This window comes from Mercurialis annua, linkage group LG5 (genome assembly GCF_937616625.2).
Source record: "Mercurialis annua linkage group LG5, ddMerAnnu1.2, whole genome shotgun sequence".
In the NCBI taxonomy this organism is placed as follows: domain Eukaryota; kingdom Viridiplantae; phylum Streptophyta; class Magnoliopsida; order Malpighiales; family Euphorbiaceae; genus Mercurialis; species Mercurialis annua.
This window is the reverse complement of record NC_065574.1, coordinates 13,333,079-13,350,589: the sequence shown is the minus strand read 5'-3', so window position 1 is coordinate 13,350,589 and position 17,511 is coordinate 13,333,079. Positions and strand designations below refer to the sequence as shown.

The window sequence follows — 17,511 nt, the reverse complement described above, 5'->3', positions numbered from 1 at the left end:
ATTTGATTATTGTTTGTATGTTTTCTAGGTTTTCAATCTTATTTGAAATCAGTTATTAAAAATGTTTTTGTGTAATTATGCTTTTATTTTTAAAGTTTTGACATTATGTAAAATGACTTAGGGTTTGTTGTTGCTTTGTTAATGTTTTTTCAATTTGTTGCTTGTATTGAAATTTTTACTCTCTGTTTTGTAGTCTGATTTTGTTGTAGTTATTTGTTTTTTTGTTTGTGATTTTCAGGTTTTGTTAATATTTTGTTGAAATGGGTAAAAAGAGGGTTGGTCGTAAACCGGAAAGTAGCAGTTCAGTGCTCGATTCTGGTTCTGATACGTCGGACCGTGAAACTGTTGGCAATGAAGCCATATCCCGGCATCTTGATGATGTTGTTCCTACTGCTGAAACTACTGGAGCAGTCGAGTCGTCACATGTTGACAATAGTGAAGTGGATTTGTCGCGGAAAATTCCCAATGTTGATGTGAATGAGACTGTTGTGCAGCCTAGCGTATTAGACATTGCTAGGGAAGCAGTGGAGTCGCTTCGAAGATCTCCTATACCAACACTAACAAAAGCTATGATAATTGAAAGTCGGCTGAAAAGTGCTGCGGCTGCGAATGTTAAACAAACTCCTGAAGCAGAAGGTGTTCAATCTGATTCACAACAAACTGTTGAACCATTAGTGAATCTGGTTGGGCGATCTTCGAAGCGTTCAAAGAAGGGTGGAGCTTCTTCTATCGCTGCTGAAATGGCTAAGCTGAATTCGTCGTATGCTGGCAAAAAAACAGTTAAGCATGTTTCATTTGAAACTGCGAAGAATGATAGCCATGTGGAAGAAGCGGCTGCTCCTATTAAAGAAGTAAAAAAGAAACCTCTCGTTGCTGCGAAGAGGAAAGTGGTATTTGAATCAACGGCTGGTGATAAGGGCGCTGATAAAATTGCTAAGGTATGAACTATGTAACTTGTTTATTTTATGTTGATTTTCAGTATTGATATTGTTTTTGTTTGGTTGAATGTATTTTTATTTTGTTTTGTTTATTTAATTGCGTATGAATTTTCTGTCACAGAAATCTCCTAAATCGCCTATTAAGAAGAAAACTGTCAAGAGTACCGCCGGTGCTAAGAGAAAAGCTTCTGCTGAACCTTCTGAACTTGAAGAAGTATTGGTCGAGACAACGATTAAGGTATTGTGTACTTGATTTTATGTGTTTAGTGCCTTTTTTTGTTATGTTTCTTATCTGTTGATGTTTGTGTTTTTTCCTTGTCTTTTGATGTATGTGTTTTGTGTCTTTATTTGTTTATGTTTCTAGATGTTTTATTACTTTTTGTTTTTATACTTGTTGACAAGTGGTTGATATGTTGTTGATTTTAACAGTCAGCTAAGACTAGATCAGCTTCTGCTGCTTCAAAGAAGAAACCTTCCACTGCAACTCATGAACCTGAAAAGGTTTTGAATAATGCTTCGAAAGAGGTATTATACCTTTCTTTTGTTTTGTAATGTTATCTTACTTTCATTTGTTTTAAGTTGGAATTAAAAAAAATGAATTACTTATATATATATGTTGATTTGTTGTTTATATAATGTTGATTTTATGTTGCTTTCTTTTCAAATTTGTAATTTATAAAATTTCATGCATTGGTTGTATTTATGTTGCCATTATGTTTATATCTTGTTGACATGTTGTTTATTTTAAGATTTATTTAGAAAAAGTCACAATGTAAATATTATGTTCATTGCTTGAATGTGTTTTGTTTAATATTTTGCTCATTTTATCTACTAATTTTGTCAATAGATGTGGTCTCTTCGTTGGAAACTTGAAGAGATTCCTACGATAAGGGTTGATCATTGCATGAAACATAAAGTTGTTGATAAATTGAAGAGCCACTTGACTGATTCGCAGCTGGAAATGTTTCGAGCGACTTGTTTTGGTTTCGTGCTGGATATGCCTTCGTGTAATTTTCAAGGTCAGGTTGTACATTCTCTGTTGGCAAGGCAGTTTGATAATGCTGGAGAAAATGAGATGTGGTTTGCTGTTGGCCAATTAAAAGTTCGATTCAGCATTGAGGAGTTTGCTATATTAACCAGACTAAACTGTACGGGTGAAATTCAGAAGGTCGGATTTGAAGATGGTGCCAATCATTTCGCTGAAAAGTATTTTGGTGGTTTGTCGAAGTTGAATAGGCAGTCTGTGGCTGAGTGTTTTGTGTGCAAGCGGTGGCAGTCCGATGAAGACGCTGTTAAAATTGCGTTTTTGTATGTATTGGAACTTTATTTCCTGTGTGCACTTGACTCAAATCTCATTGAAGCTCATCACTTGGATGTTATAGCTTCGGAAGACTACAACTCTTACCCGCGGGGTAAAGAAATTTTCTATTACACGCTGAAGTCTTTTAAAAGTAAGGATCTTACGAAGAAGTTCAAGAATGAAGGTGCCTGTAGATTGCTCGGTTTTCCAATTATTCTACAGTTTTTGTTCTATGAGTGTTTTCCTACTGTTGATGGCAAGATATGCACTCTTGTCGGTAATAAAGTGTTGAGATGCTTGAATTGAAGTTCAAGTATTACCCCTATAGTGGATGATCTGCAAAGTAATTTTTATAATCAAGGATCGGAGGTATTTCATTTTACTAATATTTTAATTGTATTTAGTTTCCGTTCTTGTTTTTATCATTTTCTAATATTCTTGCATTTTTAAATATTTAAATGCAGCTACGGTTTGAAAGAATTTTGCCTACTGCTGAAGAAAAGAGGATTTTAATGCTGGATGGTTTTTTCTTTGGAAAGAGGAAGGCGAGTAGGCGTAATGTTCAGAGTTCTGTTGATGAGGAGGTTCCTATTTTCAATGATGCAGCAGTTTCTTCTTTGTTGTCTGCATCAACAAACAATCAACAGGAAATCAACAACATGTCTAAGAGGATTGTTAATGTTGAAAAAGCAACTTAAAGTTGTTATTTCTGATATGTCTGCTATGAAGAAGGAAATAAAGACATATCATGTTGATATGGAGAAGGGTATGGCTGAAATTGGAGGTGTTTTGAAGGATCTTGTCAGCAAAATGGAACGTCATTTTGCAAAATCAGAAAATATTACGGTATAAATATAATTTGTTTATTTTGTTTTTATACATTCTCTTAGTTTTGAAATTGATGTGTTTATATATCTTTGTTATTGTGTAGCGTGGCGACGATAAAGGTGATGATGGTGATGCACGTGACCTGTCTGGTTCTTCGTCAGAAAGTGAGGACGATAACCAAAAAAATGATTATGAGCTTAAGAAGGCTGAAGCGACTTCTGTTGTGTCGATTGTTGATGGGAAAACTAAGGATGTGTCTGCTCAAGATTGTGGAGCAAATGCCGAAAAAGCTGATGAAGATACTGGTAAGGCTGATGCAAATCCAACTCAATTTTTGGATTCAGATGAACTGTTTAGTGATTCTGTGATTGCTACATTGGACGAAACAGTTGCGTCTGTTTATAAGAGTCGTGATATTGCTGCTTTAATTGAAGCTGGTTGCAAACCTGGTAATGTTTTATATATTTTATGTTTCTTTTATTTGAAGTTGTTAACATTCTTTGTTACCCTGTTTGTTATACTTTTTATTTAATTTTATAAAAAAGAATCTGAAATCAACATCCAATCAACATGATATCAACATTTAGCTTATGTTATTATTTTGTATTTACACATGTCATGGATATGATATCAACATAGTTTCAACACCATAGCAACATGTATTATGTCTGTTGACGTTTTTTCCTTATTTATTGTAGATGGGACTGCATTGTCTTTTAATGACGCTCCTTGCCCCTTCCTCAATAGTGATTACACTAATTCAGATGCGTTTAGAGATGTTGAAATTTTTAACTAGATTGAGAAAGGGTGGAATAGTAAACTCTGGTAATTGGCGTTTATTATTCTTGTTTGTTATATACTAGTTTTGCATCTTAATATATTGACTGTTTTAATATTTTTTATGTTCTGTAGTTGCCTTACCGGTAAATATTCTGTAATCAATCTTCCTTTGGAAGTTGGCGGTGATGTACTTACAAAAAAGATTTTTTTTCCATACATTGAATTTTTGCAGTGGCGAACTGTCTACTTCCGTAAGTGTAATGTTATTGTTTTAGTTTTATTTTTGTTGCTTTGTTTTGCTGTGTTGTACTTATACTTCCTTTAATATGTTTTTGAATGTAACAGCATATCGATGTTATTTTTTACTACTTGAGGAAGAGGATTAAATTGATGAAAGAGAAGAAAATTAAATTTTCAACTAGGGACAGCTGTTTCAGCCAGATTTTAGTGTCAGAATATCAATCTTGGAAGGCATCTGGTTCACCGAATGTATTTGAAGTTGGGGCTGGAAACACCCTTTTTGTATATTTTTTGGGAGGAGTCTGCCGTTACGGTAAGCCTTGGAAAGATGTTGATGAACTTCTTTGCCCTTTGCTCGTTTTAGATCCAAATCATTGGATTCTTGTGCGGGTAAATTTTGAAGAATGCAAGGTGTATGTTTACAACTCTTACAAGACCGAGAATATTGAAAAGAATATAGAACTTGTAATAGGAGCTTTTACAGAGTATCTTCCTGTGTTTTTGAATCAAACCAAGTTCTATGAGTTGAGGAAGAAATCTGTATCATTTGCGCTATCTTCGAGCTACGACAGCAGATACAGTTCATTTTCTTTTCACAATGTTTCTGATTTTCCAACTCAAGTTAACAGGTTAGTATTATTTATTCCGTTTACTTATAAGTTTGTATTTCATGTTCTTTTTGTGCCTTTTTAATTTCTTCTTAATTTTGTAGTGATTGCGGGGCGTTTATTTGCTTGTTTGCTGAGCGTTTGATTGATGGCAAGCGTATTCCTTCATCATTTTCTGTAGAGGAAATGGAATTATATCGAAACTGGCTTTGTCATGGCCTGATTACATATGGGAGATGGAAGTTGGAAACCAATTACATAAGTGAGGGTGAAGGAACAGTGAAGTTTCGAAGAGAACTGAACAAGGATCCTGCATTGAAATAGTTAGTTGAATTTGTGAATTCTTGTGTTGGTTTTAGTGTTTTTTGTTTGTTATTGTTTTTACGGATGATTTTTATTTTTATTTGAATTACTGATGTTGTTTTATATTATTTTAAGGACATGAATGTTAATTTGTTTATCTAATTCAGTTTATTTGAATTTGCTGTATTTCTGTTCTTCATTATAAGTATATTCAGATTATATCAACAACTTATCTACAACATATCAACATAATGTCAACACAGGATGTTGATTTATTGATAATGTTTGTAAAATGAGAACAATTATTTATTTAATTTAAAATTTATCAACATATTAACAACAACATGTAAACAGATTATCAATATAAAAGTATGATCAAGTAAAGTTTTTTGTTAATCATTTGAAATATCAACATGATATTAACAGTATGTCAACATGTATCCATAAAATTGAAAATTGCAATCAGATTACTGAATATGTTATGAAACATATGAAATTCAATGACAGTACTTTTACTTGATACAAATAAAACTATTTTTAATCTCAATCGTCTTTTGCATGTTTTTTTATTGTGTCCCACCTTCTTGCAAACCGCGCATTTGTTTTTTAATCTTTTTTCATTTCCCGCCAATATGCGTTTCTTCTTCGGTCTGCCAGACTTTGTTCTTGATTCAGGAGGCAACACGATTACATCATTAACTTCTTGAGGTGTATTCCATGTTGACTTATTTGTCATTGGATAGACAGTGCTGCCATATGTGTTGATGTATGTCTCCTTCATGTAGTACTTAGAACAATATAACAAGGGATCTTTGTTGTATTTCCTAATCACAGCAATTGCATGTGCACAAGGTATTTTATCTGTTTGGAATCTTCTGCAACAGCATGTTCCTTTTTCCAAATCCACTGAGAAGGGAGTTTTTGTTTTTGTGACGGTGTATAAATTGTCAGCTGCAGGTGTGACCTGATAATATAGAATTAAATTAGGAAATCAATTTTTACCCAATCACATCAACAACATATCAACAACATGTAAACCATATATCAACAATCTTTGTGTAATGTCATTTAAGAAACTTATGTTCCCGTTTTCTCATCAACACAATATCAACAACATGTCAACCATATACCAATAATGCTTGAGTAATGCCATTTACGAATTTAATTTTCACTCAATTCAAATACAATAATATCAACAACATGTAAACCATATATCAACAATGTTTGTGTAATATCATTTAAGAAATTTATGTTCCCTTTTTCTCATCAACACAATATCAACAACATGTCAACCATATACCAATAATGTTTGAGTAATGTCATTAAAGAATTTAATTTTCACTCAATTCAAATAAAATAATATCAACAAATAACAGAATGTCAACACCATGGCAACAACATATCAACAACCAAAATCAGTTACATAAAAAAGTTTTTACCGTCAGATGCAGAGATCGAATGTAGTTTTCATTCAATATTTCTTCAGCAACCCTTGTCATATCTGTCTTTAATAATCTTGCACAATTTCTGTTTTCATGAGACCATTTTTGCACAAGGGAACGTAAAAACTCGAGCATTGTCGCTATGAGCAGTTCTCTTCCAGCTATGTTTGTTGCATTTAAAGACTCGGCAATGTTGGAAGTCATTGTTGAATACCTATTACTTGAGGAATGGAGTGTCGTCCATTTTTTAAAACCAATATCAGTGAGGTACTCTCTTATCTTTGGGTCATATTTGTCAAGTTCTTCCATGTGCTTGTTGAACTGCTCAAGTGTGTATGCTTTTGCTGCCCCAAAAAAGTGTTCTCTTATTTCACCTTTTGCTCTTTTATATCTTTCCTTAACATTGTTGAAGAGATGGTAAGTACAGATGCCATGATTTGCTTCCGGGTAAATTTTTTCGATTGCATTTTCAATACTCTTATGTTTATCGGAAATTATGCACATGCCCTCTCTCATGCCGAATGTTTCTCTAATTTTCTTAAAAAACCATTCCCATGAATCATCATTTTCAGAATCTACGACACAAAATGCAGGAGGAAAAATCTTGTTGGCTGCATCTTGTGTTGCTGCCGTTAGAAGAGTTCCTCCATACGCTACTTTTAGGAATGTACCGTCCACTACCATTACAGGCTTGCAGAAACCCCAACCTTTAATTGAAGCATTTAATGATATGAAAACATACATAAATCTTTTTTCTATTGTTTCGAGTTCAGCAACAGAACCTGGATTTGTCATTTTAAGCGCGTGGAGATAGGAAGGCAACAATTACTATGATTCTGCCGGATGTCCCCTCGTAAGCTCCAATCCTTTTTCTTTTGACCTCCATGCTGTTTGGTAAGCTAAGTCAACTCCATATTCATTCTTCATGTCTCAAATAATATCGGCATGCGTGTAAACAGTTTTGACGTCGGAATACTTATTCTTTATGAAGTGTCCAATCAAATTTGATGTTGCTTGCCTTTTATTAGCCATCCTTTCCCCAACTTTACAACTGTGTACATTGTTGAATTTTCGAACAACGAACGCAGTTGACTTTTTGTTTCTCGACGCCCTTAGTCTCCAGTCGCAGCCGTGCTCATTGCATATTGCAATATACTCAATTTTGCACGACTTGTAAGATTTGAACTGAAAATGATTGTTGATGGCATAGATGCTTAATATAGTCTTGAGTGTGTGCTTGTCTTTGTATTTTTGACCTTCTTCAATTTCTGTTGGCTTTATTTCATTAATCAACATGCTTTCTACATACTGACTTTGTACTTCTTGATCCTCATCTAACTGATTTCCCATATCTATCGCGTACTGAAACGTATTTGAAACTGAATTGGAATTATCAACATTTGTTGAATTAAGGGCATTTACTGAGTATTCTTGCTGGTCACAAATTTCTGCATTTCTGTCAACATTTTGCTGGATTGATCTCGATGATAATACATAGAATGATATATCTCTTATTTTTTTGTGAGTTTCTATGCAAATTGGAAATTGAGTTGGATCTGTTGTTTTGCTTCTCATCTGAAAGTAGAAATCCAAAGAATCATTATCTTTAATTATAATTGGTGGATAATTTTCTTTAACCTGTATACAATGAAATTGAACAACAGTTCAAACACATATCAACATAATGTCAACAAAATATCAACAATAAATCAACAAAAAACCAGCATAAGGAAACAGAATAAATGTATTATGTAGAAAAACTATACTAATCAACGCAATATCAACAAGAAAGTAACAACAAATCAACAAAAAACCAACATAAGGAAACAAAATAAATGTAAACTATACTAATCAACACGATATCAACAAGAAAGTAACTACAAATCAACATAAATATTTGTGAGTGAGTATTTAAACTATTATTAATTCTTTGGTACCTGATATTTGATTTGCACATATGTTTCTTCTAAATCTATTTCCAGCTGTGTTTGCCAATAATTGTTGAAGATTAGAGATATTACATTCTCTTGGAATTATAAGTCCTTTAACAGCAAAATCTGTATACTGAAGCTTATCATTCCAAAAACCATTATACTGAATAAAAGTTGCAATGTTGTCCATTCCTGTATGGTAATCAACAATTTAACATTAAAAATTAGAATAGAAAATAGCATGATATTTACTGTTTATTATATAACTAACATTAAAAATTATATTAAAATTAAACTCATCAACAACATAGTAAATATGAATTTGTAATATCTTAACTATTCTATTTCAGGTGAAGATTTCTTGTATATTTGAATCTAAAATCTCAGATCTGTTGTATACAGCAATAAACTTGTAACTTGAGCTGAAGGAAAAGAAGAACTGTTGATATTGAAATTTAGAGTTTGTGAATGGAGAGAGCGAACGGGAGTTGAAGGAAAAGAAGAGCCGATGATCGTTAATTTGAGAGAGAACGGGAGCCGGTGATCGTGAAATTGAGAGAGAATGGGAGCGGATGATCGTGAAATTGAGAGAAAATGGGAGCCGGTGATCGTGAAATTGAGAGAGAATTTGAGCTGAGAGGAAGAGTGAATTGATTGAGAAAAGAGAAAATAACGATTTTGTGAGTTTTTGTGCAGTTAGGGCAGTTTATATAGGAAGCATATAAAAGTTATTATTTAACGCGTGAATGGTAGTTTTCATATAGGAAAATTGAGCCCGTATAAAAGTATTTGTTTAGGGTAAGTTGGTTGTTTGGGTAAGAAGCCCAAATTAAAAAGGACATTACACGCATTACCCTTTTTCTGTTGGTCTTTGTAAATACACTTTTTTATGATAGGGTTCTAATCACTTTTTTTTTCCTTATTTCTTTCACTAACTTGATTTTATTTTATTATTATTTTTATCAAATCCAAATTTTTATTTTATTATATTACTTTTTTGTTTATATATATTTATAATTTAAATTCGTAAATTCTTTTTTTAATTCTGTTTTCTTATTTTTTTTATTTCAATTTTATTTTTATTTTTTATTAATATGATAAATATTAAAATGAATTTATTCTTAACATGTCTAAATTAAATTAACGGTTACATAATTAATGTGTAAGTTTATATATAAATACTTTAACGATAATATGTTTCTAACTATTGTAAGAAACACATATATTATTTGTCTATTTAATCACAATTACAAAATTAAATCAACACAATTATATTAGGGCTTTAAGATCTAATAACACAATAGCATTAAATAAAACATACCTTAATCCATGGCTTATTTGATGTTAAATCCTTAAGTGTATAGTTTTTCTCTCTAACCTTTTACTTTTAGTAAACCTTTTTCAATGGTACAAAGTTTCCTTTTCATGTTACTTATATAGTGCTTTTTAGTTTCTTAATGTTTCTTTTTTTTTAACTTTTCATTTAAGAAACTAAACCGCATAATATTTAATTTAAAACAAAACTAAAACGTAGTATATTTAAATTGAACAAAACATACTATTAAAATTGTAAGAGAAGTTATGTTTCAAATATATAACTCTTAATTAACCATAAGTTATAAGAAAAGTTATTTAACCAAAATATAACATATTTTAGTTTTTATTTTCTTTAATTAAGCAATCATCCTACTATCCAATATTATTATACAGATAGTGTAAAAAGAACTTTGATATATAATTTAAGGTAGAGACAAAGGAATTATTCCAATAGTCTAATTCATTAAAAACTAATAACCATTATATTAATTTATATAATATTAGACCATATATTTAATTATGGGTCATTAATATAAAATTATAATAATAATAATCTTACATATGTTAAATTAATCTTTATCATTGTAGATATATTTTTTATTTGGACACTTGTTTGTAATTTAAACACCGTCTTCAACTATTAAACACTTTTTTAATTTTTTTAATTAGATACGTGTCTACTATAGCCAAACCTATCATTTTTACTTTTAACGTTTTTAATTTAAACACTTATCTTTTGTATTCATATACCTGTCATTTTAGTTTGAACTCTTTAATTTAATATTTTTAATTTGTTTCATCAAATAATTAATTTATTTGTTTAATTATTTATATCTTTATTCATCATTTATTTTGAAATATATTTTCATATGAAGACACTTTCTATAACATAAAAATATTGGTAAATAAAAATAATATTGTTAAACAATTGTAATTGTGTTGCTTGTTGGTTGTTGTTTTGTTGCTTGTTAGTTGCTCATTGGTTGTTGTTTTGGCCCTTTTTGGTTGCTCGTTTGGGTACCTATTGTATAAAATATTGAACAAAGGCAACTTGGCACAAAGTATCAATAACGTCCAAATTGGAAAAACCGGATCACTTTTACCCTGAACTTGTCAAAACCGGCTCAAAAACACCCCTATGCTGACGTGGCACCTTAATTGGAGAGTGGATTTCTAATTAATCATAATTTACTATAATTAATCATATTTAAATACCAATTAAACATAATTAAACTTTAATTAATTTAAGGACCATTTTAAATATATTTTTTCAAAAAAATTCAATTTTTTTTAAATTCCGGTGAGAAGGAGGAGCCTCCTCGCCGGAAAAGAAAAGTTGTTGCTCCTTTGAGAAGAGGAGCAACAGCTCCTCGAATCCTTGCTCCTCGCTTGAGGAGCGATTTGCTCCTTAGACGAGGGCAGATCTGCTCCTCGAAGAGCAGATTTAAACAGACCCATTTGGGTCTATTCATCTTCTTCAATTGAAGATGATGAACAGACCCATATAGTCCGTTCATCTTCCTTAATGGAAGAGTTGGAAGAGAAAACTCTTCCATTAAGAAAGAGATTAACAGACCCATATCGTCTGTTCATCTTCCTTAATGGAAGAGAAAATTCTTCCATTAAGAAAAAGATGAACAGACCATGTTCATCTCTTCCTTAATGGAAGATAAACTATTCCATTAAGGAAGAGATGAAGAGACCCACGTGGGTTTTTTCATCTCTTCGTTAATGGAAGAAATCTCTTCCATTAAGAACATTTTTTAATTATAAAAATAATAAACAGACCTGAGTCTATTCATCATTTTTTAATTACAAAAATAATGAACAGACCTGAGTCTATTCATCATTTTTTATTTTGAAAAAATGATAAACAGATCCACCGAGTCTGTTTCGAGGGGTCGAATTAATTTTTAGGGGCCGTTTGGTTCGCCATAAAAAGGGGGGAATGGGAATGGGTATGGGAATGATTCCCATTGTTTATGTTTGTTTTGTCAAATTGTACTAGGGAATGGGAATGTGATTACCCCCTCAATGGGAATCACCCATTCCCCCCTTACCCCATGAGAATGAACTTTTGGGAATGGGAATCAAAATTTTACAAATATTTTAATAATAAATAATAAATATATAATTATTAAAAAAACTATTTTAAAATATTTATTTAAAAAAATTATACTTAAAATAATAAAAAAAACGTTTTTAATATTTTTTTAAAATTATTTTTTTAATATTTTTTAAATAAATTTTTTTCTTAAAAATAATTTTTAATTTTTTTTAAACATAATTTTTTAATTTTTTTTTTTAAAATAATTTTTAATTTTTTTTTACAAATAATTTTTTAAAATTCGAAAATAATTTTTTTTTATTTTTTCGAAAATAATTTTTTATTGTTTTAAAATATTTTTTTAAATTTTTTTAAAATATTTTTTTAATTTTTTTTAAAATATTTTTATTTTTTTATATAAAAAAATATTTAAAAAAAAATAAAAAAAGTATTTTTTAATAAATAATAAATAATTTTTTTATTAAACTTTATTCATTCCCATTCCTACACTAATTTGAACCAAACAAAAAATGAAAACAATCATTCCCATTCCCATTCCTTCCCATTCCCATACCCATTCCGATTCCCATTCCCAACCTTAAACCAAACGGCCCCTTAGTATATAACGTTTTTACGGTTTTTAATTTTATAGAATTATCAAAATATTAAAATTATAAAAATTTTAAAATTAGAGGGTTAATTTGTTATTTTAAGTTTTGAAATAAAAGGATAATTTTTTTTATAAATTGTTAGGTATTAATTTGAAATGTTTAAAAACAATTAGGACCATTTTAAACATTTTTCTATCAAAAACCACCTTGGTAAAATAAAACCACCATCAAGCCATCAAGAGAGTGTGTCTCATTCTCTTAAGTGAGAGTGGGGAGGGGGGGTTTTGTCCAAATTTTGATAAGTTCATGGTAAAAGTGATCTTTTTTTGCTAATTTGGACGTTTTTGATACTTTGGGTCAAGTTCAGAAGGTAAAGTGATCCTTCGTTCATAAAATATTGCTTACTCTATTTTATTGGTTGCTATTAATAATTAACATTATAAATCTATTTGAATGACAAATGATTCTTATACCTTCTTTACATCTAAATTAAATTAAATGAGGTGAATAACAACATAATGTTTGGTTCGAAAGTCAAATTTGCACTCACCTTTTTCTAATTATTACCATACAATGCATTTATATTGTATATAAAAAAAACCAATACTAAATAAAACTGTCACAACTAATATTAATATTTAAGATGAGTTCGATTATTCTAGGCACCTCTAACTGCAACAATGTGTAACAATTAATATATTCAATTAAAATATAATACAATTTATCTGTTAATATATTCAATTAAAATATTCAATTAAAATATAAAAAATCATGTGAAGAAAAAAGGAGTGCAATCGGTGGATGCAAGCTTGTGCAGATAGTGGACATAGAGAAGCATATGTACATGGAAACTGCACCAGATCCTGATATATTGGTAAGAACAACAGGTGTGGATCGCCTAAGTAATTTTTTACTTTGATAAAGTAGTTGTTGTTATTTGGAGTCCATTCATGCTCTTTGGCCAAAAATTTGTTTTGGACATTTGGTTTGGGCAGTCATCAAATTTCAACAAAATTACTCATATTTAGCAAAGAAGAAGAAACTATTATTTGGATAATTATATTTTGACATAATTCATTAAAATGCCCTTGTATTTTAAATTTATCTAGTTTGTTATTTATTAAATTCATGTAATAATTATTTTTTATTTAAAGGATCATTTATCAAAAGTGAAAAATAGCTCTTATACTTTCAAATTTTATTTATCTGATCCTTTTAAGTTTTTTTTTATTTAATAGATCTTTATACTTGCAAATTTTTATTTATATAGTCTCTCTCCAAGATCGATGATGTGGTCATTTTGCCAACATGTCGAGTTAGGTGGACATTTGAATTCGATATTACATGTATTTTATGACAAGTGTAATGCACGCTCCTAATTTTCCGTTTAAAGATGGGCTTGGCCTTATATTTTCTTGAGGAAATTACACCATTTACCAAAAAGAATGAAAATAATTACAAAATTACATGTTGACTTTTTTTCATTTACAAAAATATTAATAATATTTACAAAAGTAAAATAAAATAAAAAATAATATCAAACATACGGTGTATAATGTGGGTATAATGTCAGTATACTAATAAACTAACATTATATCAACATTATACCAAAATTATACCGACATTATACATACTGAGATTTTATTAATATTAAATAGAAATTTACCAAAATTACATCAAATCGTATACTAAAAATTAAATTAATAATATACCAAAATTATACCAACAATATACCAAAAGTGTACACATCAAAATATACTGAAATTTTATTATTACATCAACATTACACCACATCGCATACTAAATGTTAACCTAACAATATACTAAAATTATACCAACAATATACAAATTCTCTAGTTCATTACCAACTATAGTTAAAAGTACATATAAAAAAAATATACATGTTATCAACTAGAAAAAATATATAAAAATTTATAATCGATATACCAAAAATATACTGAAATTATACCAATAATAAACCAAATATTATTTTTAAATTATCTGATTTATAGTTTTAGTATTCCAAAATTATACCATAATTATACCAACATTATACAAATCGTGCTTTTGTAATTAATTTTCATTTTTTGGTACTTTTGTAATTAATTTTAAATCAGTCGTATTTTTGTAAATAAAAAAGGTTTACTGGTACTTTTGTAAATATTTTTAAAATTTTAGATACTTTTGTCATCGCCCCTATTTTCTTGTAGTAGAGAAAGTTATGATGTATATAAATTTGTAAATTCCTATTTCAGTATTTTATTTTTATTTTCAAAATGTTTCGGAATTTTATAATTTATTTTTATGTGAAATATTATTTCACTTTTTAAAGTTGGCCTAATTGTTAAAAATATCTCATTTATTTGATTTTTTTTTCGTTTATAATACAAACTTTCAAAATCCTCAATTCTTATTCCTCTATTTTCAGTTTTAATTGTAGACATTTATTCAAATTGGAGTGAAGAAAAATTCAAAAATGCATTTCATATCACTTCATATTGCTCCAAATTGCATTTTTATCATAAAAAATTTCAAATATGAAAAATATATTTGAATCTTTTTTCCACTCCGATTTAACCAAATGACTATAATTAAAACTGAAAATTGATAAATAGACTAAAATTGAAGATTTTTAAAATTTGGGGCATAAATAAAAAAGTCAAAAAATGCGAATTCTATAATTTTTATGGAGTTCATTTGAAATTCCGTAAAGTTTGTATTTGCTTTCTTAATGGAATGCATTTAAAATTTGGGTTAAATGCAAATTCATACACCAACTTTGACCTAATTTGCAATTACAACATAAACTTTGAAACTTGGCAATGTCAGTAACCAACTTTACAATTTTGGCAAATCGATACACCAAACTCAAAAAACACTAACGTGGAAATTGTAATAAACTGCCATTTGTCGTTTTATGATTGGTCAGTAAACCAATTTGCCAAGAAATGAAAGTTGATTACTGACATTGCCAAGTTTAAAAGTTTATGTTGTAATTGCAAATTAGGTCAAAGTTGGTGTATGAATTTGCATTTAACCCTTAAAATTTTATATATCAATTTTTTAGAATTTTTTCTGCTTACTTTAAATTTAACAAACTTCATAGAATTTGCAAATGAATTTTAAAAAATAAAAATACACTACTATAAATGATGACTAAAATATCCTTAATTGCTAAGATGTCAGTATTTTAAGAACCGAAAGGGACGATCTGGTTCGATCATAAATTGGTGATCAGTCCGATTTGAGTTTTTGAAAACAAAAAAAAATGGTTTTACGGTTTGAACCGAAGAACAACTTGAACTGTAAAAATGGAATGATTTTTATAAATTTGATTATAATTTATTTGTGTTTTTTTTTCAAATTATTAAAGTTCATATATAATAAGGCCTAATTGTTTTTTATTGTTATAAAGAGTTACATATATAATTTTACATTAATAAAATTAGTATAATATATAAATTAAAATCATAATGCTGAAATTCCCGTTTCAAGGTCCGAGACCCGAAAAGATATATTTTTTCAGAAATAACACTTTACCAAAATCATTAAAATAATATCCTTCCGAAATCCCATCAAAGTCTGAAAAATAACAAAAACACCATTTCCAAAAACACCTTTAAAACCATATCCGAGTCTAGAAAAACAATAAAAACCACACAAACAATATATTCGCCAAAATATCATTTAGACTAGTAGTAAAAAATTATGGTAAAAGTATCAATTTGTCTCTTAAATTGTTGAAAATTACAATTTGGCCCCTAAATTTATAATTAAACCACAACATGCCAAAATCATACCAAACCAAAAAATTCATATGACCAGCCCACATATCATATTTCCAAAATATATACATGGCATAAAATCCACATGATGTCACTTAATCATGCCAAAATTACCAAATTAACAATAAAGCATGGCATAAAATCCCCTTCTTGTTTGCTAAAATCCCCTTCCTGTTTGCTCGTAGTTAGGCCTGACCCTCTCTTGCCTTCTCCCACCACCAGGGAAATTTTGCTTTTGCGTGTTCTGAACCGGGATAAGAGCCTTCCTTTGCCTCTCTTCATCCAGGTTCATGTAATTCCAAGCTCTATCCATGAGCTCTGTGTAAGTTTCCACCGGGTTGGTTATTAGACTATCTCAGAACGAACTCATAATTGTATTGTCCTTCATAACATCTATCGCCGTGTAATCAATGAGGTTTTCAACCTGAACTGCTTCTGCGTTGAAACGAGATATGTAGTCTTTCAAGCTCTCTCCTGGCTTCTGAAAACACTTCTTTAAATCAGAGGACTTTTTCTTCCTTTGGATGCTTGGTGCAAAATGTGTTTTAAAAGCCACAACAAGCACTTGAAAACTCTCGATGGATCCATCCTTCAGACTTTGGTATCAGTTCTGCGCAACATCAACCAAGGTTGTATGGAAAATCTTGCAGATTGACGCATCTGAGATGCTCGGCACACTCAAGGATACCTGAAAACAGTTCAAATAAGTCATTGGATCAGTGTTACCATTATATTATTTGATAGTGGGATACTTGAGCTTATCTGGGAATGGTTAATCAAGGATAGCCCGGTAGAGAGGGCTATCAATGCCAATCATGCTAGCTGGTCGGGAGGCTGCCTTGTTTCCTTTATGTTTAGCCAACTCGGCCTGAACCAGACGAGTGACCTCAGCATCAATTGTTTTCCTGTCAAGTGAATTATTTCCCGAGCTGTGTACACTCTCAGCCACATCCTTCCTAGCCGGTGGAACTCCCGTTCTCGCGGCTTGGTGAGGATCTACCACAGGGTCTGGCGCTCCTCTTCCCAGGCCAACGTTTTCTCGTGGTCTACCCGGAGGTAGGTCCTCTCTTTGCAATCCCCTCGAGGAGGAATATGACCATTCTGGCCTTCACCTCCCAGAATATTTGCACCCTTGGCACCCGACCCAACACTATTAACTCCTTGTGGCGCGGTAGGTGGCCGGAGTAGCAAAACCAGGATAATACTGAGCTAGGATAGCCATCTGCATCTGTTGTGCCTGATACATTTAGCGAGCCATGTATTCCACTTACTCCTGTGCCTGTAACACTGCCAGATGCACATCTTGTACCGAGCTAGCTCCTGTACCGGTTGCCACCACAGTAGCGTCCACCGGGAATTTAGTTGCGTAGGGGGGCAGAAT

The 17,511-nt window shown here is 30.7% G+C and overlaps 2 protein-coding genes across 2 annotated transcripts; one reads left to right on the top strand and one right to left on the bottom strand.

Annotated features, from left to right (window-relative positions):
* The first annotated feature begins 1,032 nt into the window (after positions 1–1,032).
* Positions 1,033–2,590, top strand: LOC126683051 (uncharacterized). The gene is made up of 3 exons (XM_050378868.2): positions 1,033–1,176; positions 1,368–1,463; positions 1,786–2,590. Exons 1-3 carry the CDS (start codon positions 1,042–1,044, stop codon positions 2,542–2,544), a joined length of 990 nt encoding a protein of 329 aa, XP_050234825.2. The 5' UTR covers positions 1,033–1,041; the 3' UTR covers positions 2,545–2,590.
* Positions 2,591–5,218: 2,628 nt separating this feature from the next.
* LOC126681502 (uncharacterized) lies at positions 5,219–7,234 on the bottom strand. Its single transcript, XM_050377044.1, has 3 exons — positions 6,437–7,234; positions 5,578–5,961; positions 5,219–5,230 (listed from the first exon to the last, which is right to left on the bottom strand). Exons 1-3 carry the CDS (start codon positions 7,232–7,234, stop codon positions 5,219–5,221), a joined length of 1,194 nt encoding a protein of 397 aa, XP_050233001.1.
* Positions 7,235–17,511: the final 10,277 nt, after the last annotated feature.

What these genes read in the sequence shown, in the direction of transcription:
- LOC126681502 (XM_050377044.1), bottom strand. Translation starts at nt 7,234, where the DNA reads ATGACAAATCCAGGTTCTGTTGCTGAACTCGAAACAATAGAAAAAAGA. An exon ending in TTCGATCTCTGCATCTGACG is followed by an intron (nt 5,962 to 6,436) that starts GTAAAAACTTTT and finishes CTATATTATCAG; the next exon opens with GTCACACCTGCAGCTGACAA.
- LOC126683051 (XM_050378868.2), top strand. Translation starts at nt 1,042, where the DNA reads ATGAATTTTCTGTCACAGAAATCTCCTAAATCGCCTATTAAGAAGAAA. An exon ending in TGGTCGAGACAACGATTAAG is followed by an intron (nt 1,177 to 1,367) that starts GTATTGTGTACT and finishes TGATTTTAACAG; the next exon opens with TCAGCTAAGACTAGATCAGC. An exon ending in TGAATAATGCTTCGAAAGAG is followed by an intron (nt 1,464 to 1,785) that starts GTATTATACCTT and finishes TTTTGTCAATAG; the next exon opens with ATGTGGTCTCTTCGTTGGAA.